The sequence below is a fragment of the Geotrypetes seraphini genome, chromosome 2, assembly GCF_902459505.1.
Source record: "Geotrypetes seraphini chromosome 2, aGeoSer1.1, whole genome shotgun sequence".
Lineage (NCBI taxonomy): Eukaryota > Metazoa > Chordata > Amphibia > Gymnophiona > Dermophiidae > Geotrypetes > Geotrypetes seraphini.
Window position 1 is genome coordinate 463,070,224 of NC_047085.1, and position 14,243 is coordinate 463,084,466.

Consider the following 14,243-nt stretch of genomic DNA (forward strand, 5'->3'; position numbering starts at 1 on the left):
TCATGAAGGGCATAGAGAAGGTAGAGAGGGACAGATTCTTTAGACTAGCGGGGACAACAAAAACAAGAGGTCATTCAGAAAAACTGAGAGGAGACAGATTCAAAACGAATGCAAGGAAATTCTTCTTCACTCAGAGTGTGGTGGACACCTGGAAGGCGCTTCCAAGTGAGGTGATAGGACAGAGTACAATACTGGGGTTCAAAAAGGGACTGGATGACTACCTGGAAGCGAAGGGGATTACAGGGTACAGATAGAGGGTTACTTACAGGACAATTAAGCGAATAGGGTATGAATGTTTTAGGTTAGGAGCACTTACAGGTCATGGACCTGGGGGGCCGCCGCGGGAGCAGACTGCCGGGCACGATGAACCCCTGGTCTGACCCGGCAGGGGCAATGCTTATGTTCTTATGTTTTAAAAAAGTTATTTATTTTTTTCCTTTAGGGCTTACACATTTTTTTTCCTAATAGTCCAAATAATTCTCTGTTAGTATGCTGGTACCAGATATAATCAGTTAACAAGGGTCCAGCACAGGACTATACAAAACAACTGAAAAAATGTTATCAGCACTTCCCTAAAACGGCTACAATCTCAGCTAGAAAACTTGATACCATTCCACCCCCATATTTCTACCATCTACAGACTACATAACATTCATAAACATGGAAGCCATGGCAAAGGTGGAGACAAAAAAAACAGATTTCAGAAAGGCATGGGAGAACTAGAGGAGCCTCAGTTATGAAAGGGTAAAAGTAGAGACTAAGGTCAGCATAATGAAATAAACTGGACAGACCTAAAGGACCTTATATTCTTTATCTGCCATCATGCTTGATTTTTCAATTTTAAAAAAGGCAGAAATATGTAATGATTCACAAATATGAGCTCTCCTGATAGGTCATGTCATCGGAGAATATTCCTGAATGATGGATATAACTAATTTCTAACAAAGAATCTTGTTTCTGAATTTCACATCTCTGTTTGGTATTTCATTTCCATACCATCTCTTTTCATATATTTAATATGTTCTCTCTCATTTGGAAAAAGTAAATATTTATATTAAAGGAAAATAACAAACGTGGTCCCTTGTTGTATCAACGACAATCAGTGAGTTTATAACTGTACCGATTATTCTTGTGCTAAAGAACAGAAGTCTGGATTGGTTGGAGTATAAGATTTTTTTAAAAAAATAAACTTCCTTCTTCCTCTACCCCTGACATATTCACTCTACTGTTTATGTAAGACCCCATTCCTAAATTATGAAACTGAGTTATTTCAGTTAGGTTTTCTCCCAATGCCATGGCAGTGTATGCCATGACAGCGTACACCACTCTAACGTAGCCAACTTGTGTCAAGGTCGAGCGTGCTTTGTTGTTCACTTCTTTTCTTGTCACTGTTGAGTGCTCATCTTTGTTGTCTTGTTTAGTATTCAGTGTCCGCCTTAAACATAATTTGCATTATTAATTCCAACAACTAAACTGAAATTCCTAATGTGTATGTTTTCTATTTTAGTTTTGTAGGCAACTGTGAAATTGATTTAGAGATCAAGAAATACTTCTGCAGAGCCGGTGTGAAAAGTATTCAGGTAAATTGTTATACAGATGACTGTATTCTTTCCGTGGTAGAAACTTAAAAGCAGGAATGTGCCTCAAAATACCAGTTTGCTTGTTTAAGGTAAAGCAAAAGAGACAATACTCGGTCTCCTCTGTTTATGTAACTTAATGTATGAAAGTCAGATAAATGGTTCAATGAAGAGCTCTTGCAATTCAAGAGATGGTGTAGGAAACAGGAATGGATTTGGCATAAGCTCTCCTCATTAGAGATCAGAGATAAATGGAAGAGTGTTGTAGAAATGATTTCTCGGGGTCAAGAGGAAGACTTATTATTCAAAATTAATAGGGACAGATGTGTCTAATGTTAAAGTTTTATTTAAAGTTGTCTCAGATTTCACAGATACCAGAGAGTGCTTAGTCCAGAATGGGACAATTCATCGTGGCTGTTTCATCATGGGATGTTTTATTGCGGCTGCGATGAAACAGACACAGTGAATCACATCATTAAGGTAAGGCTGGGCTTCAGGTGGCACAGACAGATGCTTCAGCTCCAGCCCATCTATGGTACCTGTGATGAGCAGCTGAAAGCTCTGGCAGCAGCTTCTCCCCCATAGGGCCTGTGCTCCCTACCGCAGAGATGCCCCAGCCCTCTCCTCTGTATCTGGCTCCCCACCAACCACCACCACCCAAGCATCTGGAGGAGGTGACATACCCGAGCTCCTGTCAGCCACCGCCATCTGCTTCCTGGCCTTGGCCTCTGGCCTGCTACAGGTACCAGTGATCCTCAGCTCTCCTCTGAGGCACAGGCTGGGAATACATGCCACAGAGCCTAGTAGCTGTTTTTCTTTAATCTCTGATCATGTAATTCCCTTTGAAGTTCCCAGTGAGCCATGGACCCGCATAGATATTCATCCATCCACCCACACACGCATAATATGTTGCTTGGTCAAGAGGAGGGCTATGGCTATCAATTGTTAAATTTTTTAGTAGGTGTTGTTCATTTGACCTTAAGGATCTAGAAGGAGTGTATGGAAGAAGTCTATCAAGAAAAACAGGAGTATATGTTGATCGGATTTTGAAGGTTAAGATGGCAATTTTGTATGTACTTCTGTGTGTAATAGGGAACCAGTGAGCGTTTTTTAGAAGGGGGGTAACGTGATCAAACTTTTTTTAATTTGTGATGATTTCTATTGCTATGTTCTGGATTATTTGTAGGCGTCTGATTTCTTTTTGTGTAATGTTTTTATGTAGAGAGTTACAATAATCCAATTTCAAAATTACAAGGGAGTGAATGAGGATATTTAGCGATGCTGGTTCATGGAACTTAGAAACTGATTGTATCATACGGAGTTTGTAAAAACAGTTTTTGACAACTACGCTGATATGATCATGATAAGATAGCTTTTGATCGAGAATTATTCCTAAGATTTTAATAGAGTTAACCATTTGTAGTGGAGTTTTGTTAAGTTGGATGGGAGATGGTAAAGAAAGACCATCTTTCCACAGAAAGAGTATGGTTTTTGTTTTAACCAGATCTTACAGCCTGATTGTATCCCCAGCCTCCATTTTCCAAAAGAGATGTATGTCATAACAATATATGGATGAAAAAAAACCCCAGGGGCATAGTTATTACCCAATGTGTACGCAAGGTGACTACGTTATATAGCCTCAAATTGGGAAGGCCTAGTCCCCCTCTCTCCCTTCCCTGTACCAGTTTTTGATAACTAATATGTACTGTTCACCAAATGAACGATCCAATGATAGACTGAAAAAGTCTCTCATGGGTATTCTGGATCCAAAAAGGTAACATCTGCATGTGGTATAGCAATTTGGGTAACACCATCTTTACTAGTGCAATCCTCCCATAAAGAGATAGTGGGAGATCTCCCCATCAGGTACAATATTCCTTGAGGCCCTCAATATTTACAATGATATTCCATTGATATACCTATGATAGGGGTGTTCCCGGCCTTGGAGTCATGGTCCTTCTCACAGCCCGGTCCCAAGGCTCTGGGTAGTCCCCATGGCCCCACAGTGCAAAAACTTCCAAATCACCTCACTTCCTGTCTTCAACATTTTCTGTCTTAGTCCCCATGGCCCACCATGTTCCCAGCCTTCTCGCCTGTCTGGTCCGATAGCTCTTTTCCTTCTGTGAAACTGAAAAAAATGCCAGCCTTGGCAGTGATTCAGCTACGTCACCCGCGGCTCCCCTTCCTACTTTCTGCGTCTGCCAATGACACAACTTGCTGTTTCAGCCCGGGTGGATTGTGGCAGAGGCAAACACGGAAAGCAGGAAGGGGAGCCGTGGGCGACATAGCTGAATCACTGCTGAGGCCGACATTTTTTTCAGCTTCACGGAAGGTAAAGGGCCATTGGACAGGAGAGAAGGCTGGGAACATGCTGGGCCATGGGGACTACCCAGAGCCTTGGCATCAGGCCGTGAGAAGGGAAGTTCCCGGACCATGACTCCCAGGCCGGAAACACCCCCCCTCATGGCTAGCAACTGGGAGAACATTACTAAAAATAATTTTTTACATTGGTGGTGGTGGTGGGGGGTGTCAAAAATGATGGCAGGGGTGTCAAAAAAACAATGGGCCCCGGGTGTCACATACCCTAGGTATGCCACTGCCTGAAGTGCGACTCTTGTAAGAACACCACTTGGGCTTATTCCTTTTTCAAATAAGACAAGATATTGGACCTCTTAACTGGGGAGTTAATACCAGTTACATTCAAGGTGAGGAATGTGATCTCAGCCATACTCTAGGTGAGGATAGAGGCACAAATCCGAAATGTAAAGTGATAAGAGAAAACCCTATGAGGCCCCCCAGCTAGACCTCACCAGGTAACCATGGCATAGAGAAAAGCAACCCACTTGAGGGAGACACCCTCCCACCCCCGACTGCACCCACACAGACCCCCGTCCAGTCATAACCTACTCCCAACCAACTCTCACCCCCCACACACACATGTATTTCTTTTCTCCCAACCTCCCCCACACTGTCATCCCTCCTCCCAACCATCCCAACAAACAGTAGATAAAAAACATTCCCCCTTGTTCCCTGCTCCCCCCCCCCCCCGCCAGCTTAGTAACAATGCAAAATATGAGTAAGCTATGCAGCCAAATACCTTCCTAAGATATGATACTCTAAGGCACAATAGGCCAAAGAGCCGAGACGCCCGCCCCGCAACATGCGGCAGAGGAAGTGAGACATCGGTCCAAAGACCTGTCAATGAGAAGAAGAGACAGCGTAGAGAGATAATGAAGGAAAGACAGTGTCAGAGGATAAGATGAGACAAAAAAAAAGAAGAAAAAAGAATTAACCACACTGTATGAGACCGCTGTGCCCTCAAAAGAGACCTCAGGCCACATCATAAGTCAAAGCCTAGATACCCAGGCAGTCTCCGAGGCCATCCTCATGCACACAGACAAGCCCAAAGAACATAGTGGAATTCAGACTGGAGCATGAAACCCCATGGATGGCTATCAGTCCCACATGAGTCTGGCATAGTCTGGGACATTGTGGGGGATCTCAGGACTGAAAACCTCATGGCTTGGTGCACTCCGCAATGCCGCCATGAATGGTGTTTGGCAAGCATCCAAGGAATCCACTGGGTTGCAAGCGAGACGATCAACATAGGTAAAGTTGGACAAGGTCTCGAAAGGTTCCTGGTGCAGTATGTCAGTGTGTTACAAGCTAACCTTGAAATCCATGGGCTATCCCAGGGCTGGTGATCTCGGGGCGTGGAGACACCCCACTGCTCGGCCAGAAACACTTTCAGATTTTCCAGCATAGCACACAACCGGATACCAGCCTCAATATGGATCCGTATTCGTGACAGAAACGGGACCGCAAATCAGATACCCCAGTTGCCCAACTTAGAGCAATATGGGGCCAATTCCTTGCGATGCCCAGCAATGGCGGTGGAGTAATCATTAAACAGCTTAAGTTTGGTGCCCTTGTGTTCCAGGAATCTGGATCTGCGGTACAGTGCCAGGATTTTGTCTTTAACCGCTGCGTTCAGGTAGCTTAGAGCCATCTGGCCATGGAGTTGCGATCCGGTGGACCTGCTCCACTACCCCCCGCCTACCCGCTAGGTCCAGACCCGCCTTCTCGACCAACCATTACTCTACTAGAGGCCACAGCTCTGCATCTCATATATGTTCTGGGAGGCCTGAAACTTGTCATCAATCAATGCCTTTATTCCATAGCCAGAGCTAGAGCTGCTTTAGGCCCAAACTGCTCCTGATCCCATCACATTCATCATATGTTTCCAGCAGGCATGAGTTAGCCTCTTGAAGAAACTCGGGGGTCTTTCATAGATCCTGTGGGATATACTTTAAAATCTCTTAAGAGACCACAGGTTCCATGATAACAGATTCAAAATCATTGATTTTCTCAGTGGATGATGTCCATATACTAATACTACTATTAATTATTTCTAGAGCGCTCAAAGATGTAATACCAATGGATTCACTTCATTCATTAAGGCCAGGATATACCAAGCATCTTTCTTATAGACTTACAACTGAAATAAATCCTTGTATTATACCTGGTTCATAATCAATTTGTGCTTAAGTGTTTTAAATATAAATGTTTTATATTTGCTGCAGAAGTCTTTTGGTAATACTTTAGTTGTATACAGTAAGAAGGTGGTATTATATTTACAAAATTGTTTTGTTTTACAGCTCAGTGGTACTATGAGGGTTATCCTAGAACCATTAATTGGAGACATACCTTTGGTTGGATCACTATCACTTTACTTCCTTCGGAAACCTGTAAGCACAATTTTTTTTTTAAATTCCTCTTATGTTACAGATGATTTTTTGATAACACTGCCACAGAAATTGCTTCAAGCAGTTTACATGCGTAGCCATCACAAGTTAAGAGTTTATTATTGTGGACTTCCATTTAGTAATATACAAGTTTGAGAGAAACAAAACACTTAAGATTGAATGTTTATGTGCATGTTATATGGTGTTCTTTTTTTACAGACCCATAACGATACAGGTTCTAAGGGATGCTTTGAGTCTGAGAGCCAAGATATTTTTCCACTTGTTTCTATGATTTATTTATGATTTTTAGTGTTTGGTGTGAATGGTAGACCCAATAATACTAATCCTCAACAAATACTGGCTATGTGTATTGTAGTATCTTCTTACGGGTGGGAAAAAGGCTTCAAGTGCTCACAGGTGCTACACCTTTAGAATGAACTTGATATAGTACCCCACATGTGAGCCATCATTAGCCTTATTTTTAAAACACCCGGTTTGACTTTCTTAATTTTTTAAATTTTTCTTTAACTTCCTTGAATTTTCATAACGTTTTGTTTTCACTATATTTTTCAAGCACAGTACTTAGCTTAGAATGAAGACTGCCAGTTCAACAGGGTGTCAGGTCAAAACCGCGGAAGACAAAGGTGCGCGCCGACAACTGAGCGCAGCGCGCCAAAGAAAATAACTGTTTTTAGGGGCTCCGACAGGGGTGTGTGTGGGGGGGAACCCCCCCACTTTACTTTATACAGATCGCGCTGCGTTGTGGGGGGTTTGGGGGGTTGTAACCCCACACATTTTACTGAAAACTTCACTTTTTCCCTAAAAACAGGGAAAAAGTTAAGTTTACAGTATAATGAGGGGGGTTACAACCCCCCAAACCACCCACAACGCCGCCGCGATCTATATTAAGTAAAGTGGGGGGCTCCCCAACAAAAAACCCCCGTCAGAGCCCCTAAAAACTGTCATTTTCTTTGGCACGCGCCTCCGTCTTGCGCTCAGTTGTCGGCGCGCGCCTTTGTCTTCCACGGTTTTGTCTATGAACCGTTCAACAGAGCTGCCGTTTCTCTCAGGGAGCTTCTTCAGGAACCAGTCATTCACACTCGTGCTGTAAAATTTAGTTCAGTAATATGCTAAACTGCAAAGAAACAGCAACAGCATTAACAGAACCTCGAGCACCAACTCTTCTTTAATGGTCTTAAAACGAATAAAATACAGCTGGATAAGCATTCAAAGTTACATTCATTACACTTACCGTGAGTTTTTTTTTATCTCACGTTTTCTTCTCAGCAGTGCAAAGCTGAAAATGCTGGCCCAACACTTGCTAAATTCAAAAAATCTTGCGTGCTGACCTCAGCGCGTTGACCGGTCCTCTTCACGTTGACCTGTCCTCTTCATGTTGACTTACCAGCTGATCAGTGATATCCTGCTTGATGACATCACCACCCTAACCGGGTTTTTTTTTCTCTTTTTCGTTCCTACTCAAGCTAGGAATATTGTCTGCCGGAGTTTATCAGCATTCAGATCAAAAACCTATGCACAAATCCAAATTCAAAAGTCAAAAAAATATTTGCCAGTTGATTGAAGAGTTGTGATTGCAGAATCTTAAGCCGGTATAGCCATCTCTGCTCAGTTTATAAAAGTCTCTTCCCTCTATCCCCTCCTCTCATAGTTTCCACAATTCTAGCGATGGCAAAACAAATGAGGAGTGTAGACCCAATAATACTTACATAACAGTATGTTTTAATTGGTTTTGCTGTTACTGTAATAACGTCTGCATCCACGTAATTTAGTGTGAAGAACTAAAGCCAGTACTGGGCAGATTTGCACGGTCCTTGTCCCATATATGGCAATTCGGTTTAGGACAGACTGGTGAGAGCTTTGATGGAGCCTCCAGTGATTTGGAACGCGAGGACAATGCAGAACAGACATTTACAGTCTATATCCTGCAAATGACAAGATACTTTGGATAGGCTGGAGTGAGTTTCAATGGCAGCTCCAGCAGTTGGAACCTCAGACTTCTACAGTCTTATGTCCCAGAAATGTCAAAGAAAGACAATTTAATCATGAATTAATACTGCATGTGACTGTTGGGCAGACTAGATGGACCATTCATGTTTTTATCTGCCGTCATTTACTATGTTACATGGGTCTTTCATACATGATGAGACCTGTTTTACTGCAGCCATATAAAGGCCTTTTTTTCTATTTTCATTTTGTCTGTAGGTGATAAGGACTCTAGCATTATCTGTTCTCTAACCAGGTAGCACATCATAATGAAGATGCACTAACTGGTTAGCGTGGGAATTCTCACTCTCTGCCCTTGATATGCCCTCTTACAGAAAATGCAAAAGAATATTTAGCTCGTGGTTAGCACGCACACATGGCAAAACTAACAGAACACTTTAGAGTGGCATGTATTAGCTCTAAAAAAGATCCTATAGTTTGCTATTGTTGGGCACCTGGGATTTAAGGGAGAAAGGGAAGTTGATACCAACAGCAGTGAAGAAGTTTGTACTTATAACATTTATGCTCATGCGTTAGGTCTAATTAAAATGGTGGGTCCAAGAAGTTGCCTCTCCACATCAAGTGTGGTTGACCCTCATGAGCAAGATCCTATAGTTTGCTATTGTTGGGCACCTGGGATTTAAGGGAGAAAGGGAAGTTGATACCAACAGCAGTGAAGAAGTTTGTACTTATAACATTTATGCTCATGCGTTAGGTCTAATTAAAATGGTGGGTCCAAGAAGTTGCCTCTCCACATCAAGTGTGGTTGACCCTCATGAGCAAAATGGTAGTGTTTGAACAATGGATGACCATCGCTAATACAGTAAAAGTTGTGCTGTGCTACGAGCAGTTGTGGACTCAATTTCAGTGATTATACAGTACATTCTGGTTGTAACCGGGATAGATGAGGATGTTGAACTTTGATTGTCACCAAGGTATTGTTCTCTGGCATGTGGAATGTGTGATTGTTGATAGTGAGAGTAGATGTCTGTGAGTGTACAAAAAAGTGGTGCAGTATAAGGGAGTTCAATGTTTTGTTTTGATCTCCTCCCTGGATAAGAGACAACCAGTGTTGCTGATTAGTAAATACTGTTCGATACATACATTGTTGCAAGCTGATATTAGAGTCACAATTTATATGTATTTGATATGTTAGGTTTTTGGATGGTTGAATCTCATGTAACCTCGTTTTCTGTACTGGGTATAATAAAGTAAAAAAAGGGAATAATGTCCATATTTATGTCCATATTTATTCTACATGCTCTTGTTCTGGACTCATATGAATAAAAACTATTTTGTTTGAAAATATTTTGGAAACTTTTTTTCTTTTTTGTATATTTTTAAATTATTGTTAACTGAGTCAAGCTTCTTATTTGGTTGATGACCCGGTATACAAAGCTAAAGTTTAGTTTAGGTTAGGTTAATCAGTCCATTACCCTATATATCCCAAGACTAATCTCCTATCCCCAATTGTAATTAGGCTTACCCTTCTAGGTGCTGCTCAGATGTCTCGTCTTATTTCAAGAGACACCCTCTTTTAAATTGGAATAATTGGTCCAGATGGGCAGCTACTAAAATGCTCAGTGGTCTTTGTCATCTATAATAATAAAACCCTAGCCGTGCATGCGCACTTGAAAGTCCATGCCTCCGCATGCGCAGTAGAACTGCCGAGCAGGGAGGAACCGCCAAGCAGGGAAGCAGCGTAGTGGCAGCAGTCCTGACCCATCAACCCCCCATTCCTTACTGGCACTGCGGGCAATTGATAGAGGACGACGAGCTGGGGAGGCAAAATGCGGCTGCGGTGGAGCCCAAGACAGGGGCTGGTGCAGGTGGCAGCACCTGCACACCGTTGGGTGACTTGAAGCTGGACGTGTAGGAGCAGTAACTGCTGTCCGTTTCACTGTGCAGGCTCAGTTTGTCGGTGTGGTCCACGTAGTTGGAGTCGGCCAGTGGCAGCAGCAGCAGCAGGGGGCAGGTGCTCGGTGTCCGGGGTCTTGCAGTGCGATGGTGCGGGCAAACGGAAGGCAGACACCGTGTCAGCAGGGCAGGATGACCGGCTCCCGAAACAGGCAGCCGCACACTGGGCACTTCAACACTTCCTTCGCCGAGCAGGGAAATGTCTCAGGGAGGAACCGCCGAGCAGAGAAACGTTTCAGCGCAGCAGCGCTGTAAACAGGTTGTTCACGGCAAGCCCTGGCAGGGCCTTTCCTCTGCCGCATTACTTCGGATGCGGTAGAGGAAAGGTCTTATCGGGGCTGGCCGCGAACAGCTTGTTTACAGCGCTGCCACTGCTGCTTTGGGTAAGGAATGGGGGTTTGGCGGGTCAGGACTGCTGCTGCTACTACTGCTTTGGGGCACTGAGGGAGGGAGGAGGGATTTGTAGGTCAGTACCGCTGCTGCCACCTCAGATAAGTAATGGAGGTCCAGGAGGCCAGACCCACGCGGAGGGAGGGAGGACAGACCAGGTGGACCAGGTTGTGTGTGTGGAGGGTCCATCAGGGTGAAAGGCTGGGGAGGGGCAGCCTGCCCAAAGATTCAGTGCAGTGGCCAGGGAGGAGGTAGGTGGGGGAGGAGGATGGGGTTTGAATTGGTGCAGGCTCTGGTGTTGGGATGCGGTTGGGTGAAGAGGATTAAAGTAATGGGGAAGGGGAGAGTTTCAGTACCGTGGGGAGGGGCAGGGGAGAGACAAGAGAGAAATTGGTCCTGGAGTGGGGTACAAGAGAAAGGGTAAAAAAGGAAGAGAAGCTGGGTGGGGGTGGAATATAGGGACAGGAAGAATGGCCTTGGAGGCAATGGAAGGAAGGATAGATAGGAATGAAGCTAGGGCTGAAAGAATAATAAATGCAGTGGAGGATCGATGAGGGCCAAAAGGGTACAGAGGACTAAGAAAATGGTGATGGATAGCGCCGGGAACCAATAAAAGAAAGAAAGAAAAAAAAGACATAAAGACAGACAGGGGTCAGGGAGAGGGACAGAGAGAAAGACAGAAAGACAGATGAGGCAGAGAGAAAGAAAGAAAGAAAGAAAGAAAGAAGGAAAGGGGGCAGAGAGAGAAAGAAAGAAAGACGGGGCAGGGAGAGAGACAGAAAGAAAAATGGGGCAGGGAGAGAGAAAGAAAGAAAGACGGGGCAGGAAGAAAGATGAGGCAGGGAGAGAGACAGAAAGAAAGATAGACGAGGCAGGGAGAGAGAAAGAAAGATAGACAGGGGCATGGAGAGACAGAAAGAAAGATAGATAGTGGGAGGGAGAGAGACAGGAAGAAAGAAATTCTACACATCTATTCTAGCACCCATTAATGTAACGGGCTTAAACACTAGTAAACATATAAAGACAGTCTTATATTTTGGAAGAAAAGCAATAAAAAGGGAATATGATTGAAACATTTAAATATCTCTGGCATAAATGCACAGGAAGCAAATCTCTTGCAACTGAAAGGAAGCTCTGGAACAAGAGGGCATAAGATGAAGTTGAATGTGGATAGAATTAAAAGTTATCTTAAGAAAATACTTTTTTACAGAAAGGGTGATAAAAGTGCGGAACACACTTCTGGTGGAGGTAATAGAGACGAGGACTGTGTCTGAATTCAAGAAAACATGGGACAGGCAGTTGGGATCTCTTAAGGGGAGGAGGAAGTAGATGATATGGATGGGCAGATTGGATGAGTCATTTGGCCTGTATCTGTCATTTTCTTTCTATGGAAATAACTTGGAATTCATTGATTTTTCTATATATCCTTATATTTTGTCTATCGATATGCTTGAGAAGTATTTGCTTGAAGGGTTGCACTATCCAGCTGAAGGTTTCCGTATTGTGAGACTCCAAGGAGATAGACTCGGGGTCAACATTAGACATTGTTTTTTTCCTTTATCATATGAAGCCATAATTTGTGGTAGGTTGCTGCAAGTAAAGCCTGTGTTGGATAAATACAAAAGCCGTCTTTTATTGATCTTGACAGCAACAGCTGTCCAAATGATCACGAGAAACTGGAAATCTCATGGCAGATTAAATTACACATTCTGGTGGACAAGTGTATGTAACACCTATAAATACAAAAGAATGAATGCGGAATGTTCGGGATCTGGTAGTACATTTAATAAAATATGGAGCCCATTGACTGCATATGTTAGTATACAATAATGATAAAAATGCTTAGATTACCTTATACATCCTAGGGTGGGGGGAGGAGAGGGAAGGGTATTTTTAAGAATTAATTATTTGAGTATAATGTTATATAAATAATATGTTTAGGATTTTGATGTTTGGAAGTTGGATGGGAGGAAAGGTTGTTTTTTCTTTTCTATTTGTGTATTATGGTGCATTTTATGTAATTTTTATTGTCATATTATTTGTAATGCACTGCTAAAGTCTGAAAATTAATTAACGATTATAAAAAAAGACAATGTTTCTTCATAGGAGTGGTAGTGAATTCATGGACTGAGTGGTGTATCCATCTGCTTTCGAGACCACACCAAAAACACTATCTTTGTCTTAATCTACCTTCTTTGATTAACAAATATAAGATCTGAATATTATGGGCATATAGTAATGAGACAATAAATGTAAAATGAAGAGAGCCTGGAAATGGAGGATAAAGACTGAATTGTCCTTAAAGAGCTAGACACACTATTCAACTTATTGTGAACTGTGCATAGTCAGCATTTTGTTAGAGGTGATGAGATAGCAAATTGTTTCCTCAAATTGGTTGTCATAAATGCAGATGATTTACTACTATTTTATTTTCAGTGCCAGACTAAATAGTTTTGTAGTTCCCTGCGCAAAGTATTAACATTGTGTGACTTTTACAATGTACTAATTGCTTTGGCAAAATTCCAGATAGAAGGTTGCACCATGCAGGTGTTTTTTATCATGCTGTGGTCAAATGGCCCCCTATCACAAAACACAAACTAATTCAAACAAAAAGACAGCAGTGTAAAATAAGATGCATTCTGCCTGTTTGTCAAAGAGAAAAACTACCATGTACATGAGTACAAATTATTTTTATGTCATAAAGGTAGAGAGGTTTTAATTTGCATTTCATTGTGGAAAAACTGAGTGGAAGGCATACTTCTGTTACCAAATCAAAGGAACAAAAGATGGGTAGTTGAAAAGTGTTTGTTAGATATGTTGTTAGTTTTTAAGCACTTTTAAGATTCCTAAAAGCAATCCCAATGCAATTAGTTTGTTTGGATGAAAGAGTACAGAAGCATGCTACTCTACTCTCTTTTCCCCTGTCTTCTGATTTCATTTTATGCCAGCTTTTAGTCCAATACCCCTTCTTTTCCATTTATAAAAGTTTTTCAAACAGCACCAGACTCTCTTCCTTTCTGCTTCTTATCTTTATTATAACACTATGGAACCCTCATACTGATACAAAATGTGAACTGAGTGGAGGAAATTGTTCTAAACTGAGTTAAGGCATAATAAAAGGCAAGAGTAAGGGTCATTGGTTTGGTATACCACCTTTCTGTGGATAAAATCAAAGCGGTTTGCATATACTATATGCAGGTATTTTTTCTGTCCTTAGTGGGCTCACAATCTAGTTATATACCTGGAGCAATGGAGGGTTAAGTGACTTGCCCAGGTTCACAAGGAGCTGCAGTGGGAATTGAACGCAGTTCTCCAGGTTTTCAGCCCACCGCACTAACCATTAGGCTAATCTTTCATTCCTATACATACTTTTTGTTTTTGCCAAAAAAAATAAAAACATAAAATTAAAATGTCCAGACAAAAATGAAACCTGAGAATTAGACCAGAAAAGAGGATATGATCATGAAATAGGACAATCGTGTCGGGGAGTCGGGACCGCCAAGAGGAAGCAGCAGGACACCGGTAGTAGCGTCTACATGATGGGGGGGTCGGGAGGCTGTGGGGGTGCGAGCGGTCCTTCAGGGTGGGGGTGCGGGTGGGAGTGCGTGCG

General features: G+C 42.6%; 1 protein-coding gene across 2 annotated transcripts in view; it reads left to right on the forward strand.

Moving 5' to 3' along the window:
• ESYT2 (extended synaptotagmin 2) overlaps nt 1–14,243 on the forward strand; it is a 235,104-nt gene that overhangs the window by 79,051 nt on the left and 141,810 nt on the right. For both annotated transcript variants that reach the window (XM_033931591.1, XM_033931592.1), the window contains exons 5-6: nt 1,508–1,580; nt 6,236–6,325. In XM_033931591.1, coding sequence (XP_033787482.1) covers nt 1,508–1,580; nt 6,236–6,325 — 163 coding nt within the window. The remainder of the gene's footprint in view (nt 1–1,507; nt 1,581–6,235; nt 6,326–14,243) is intronic.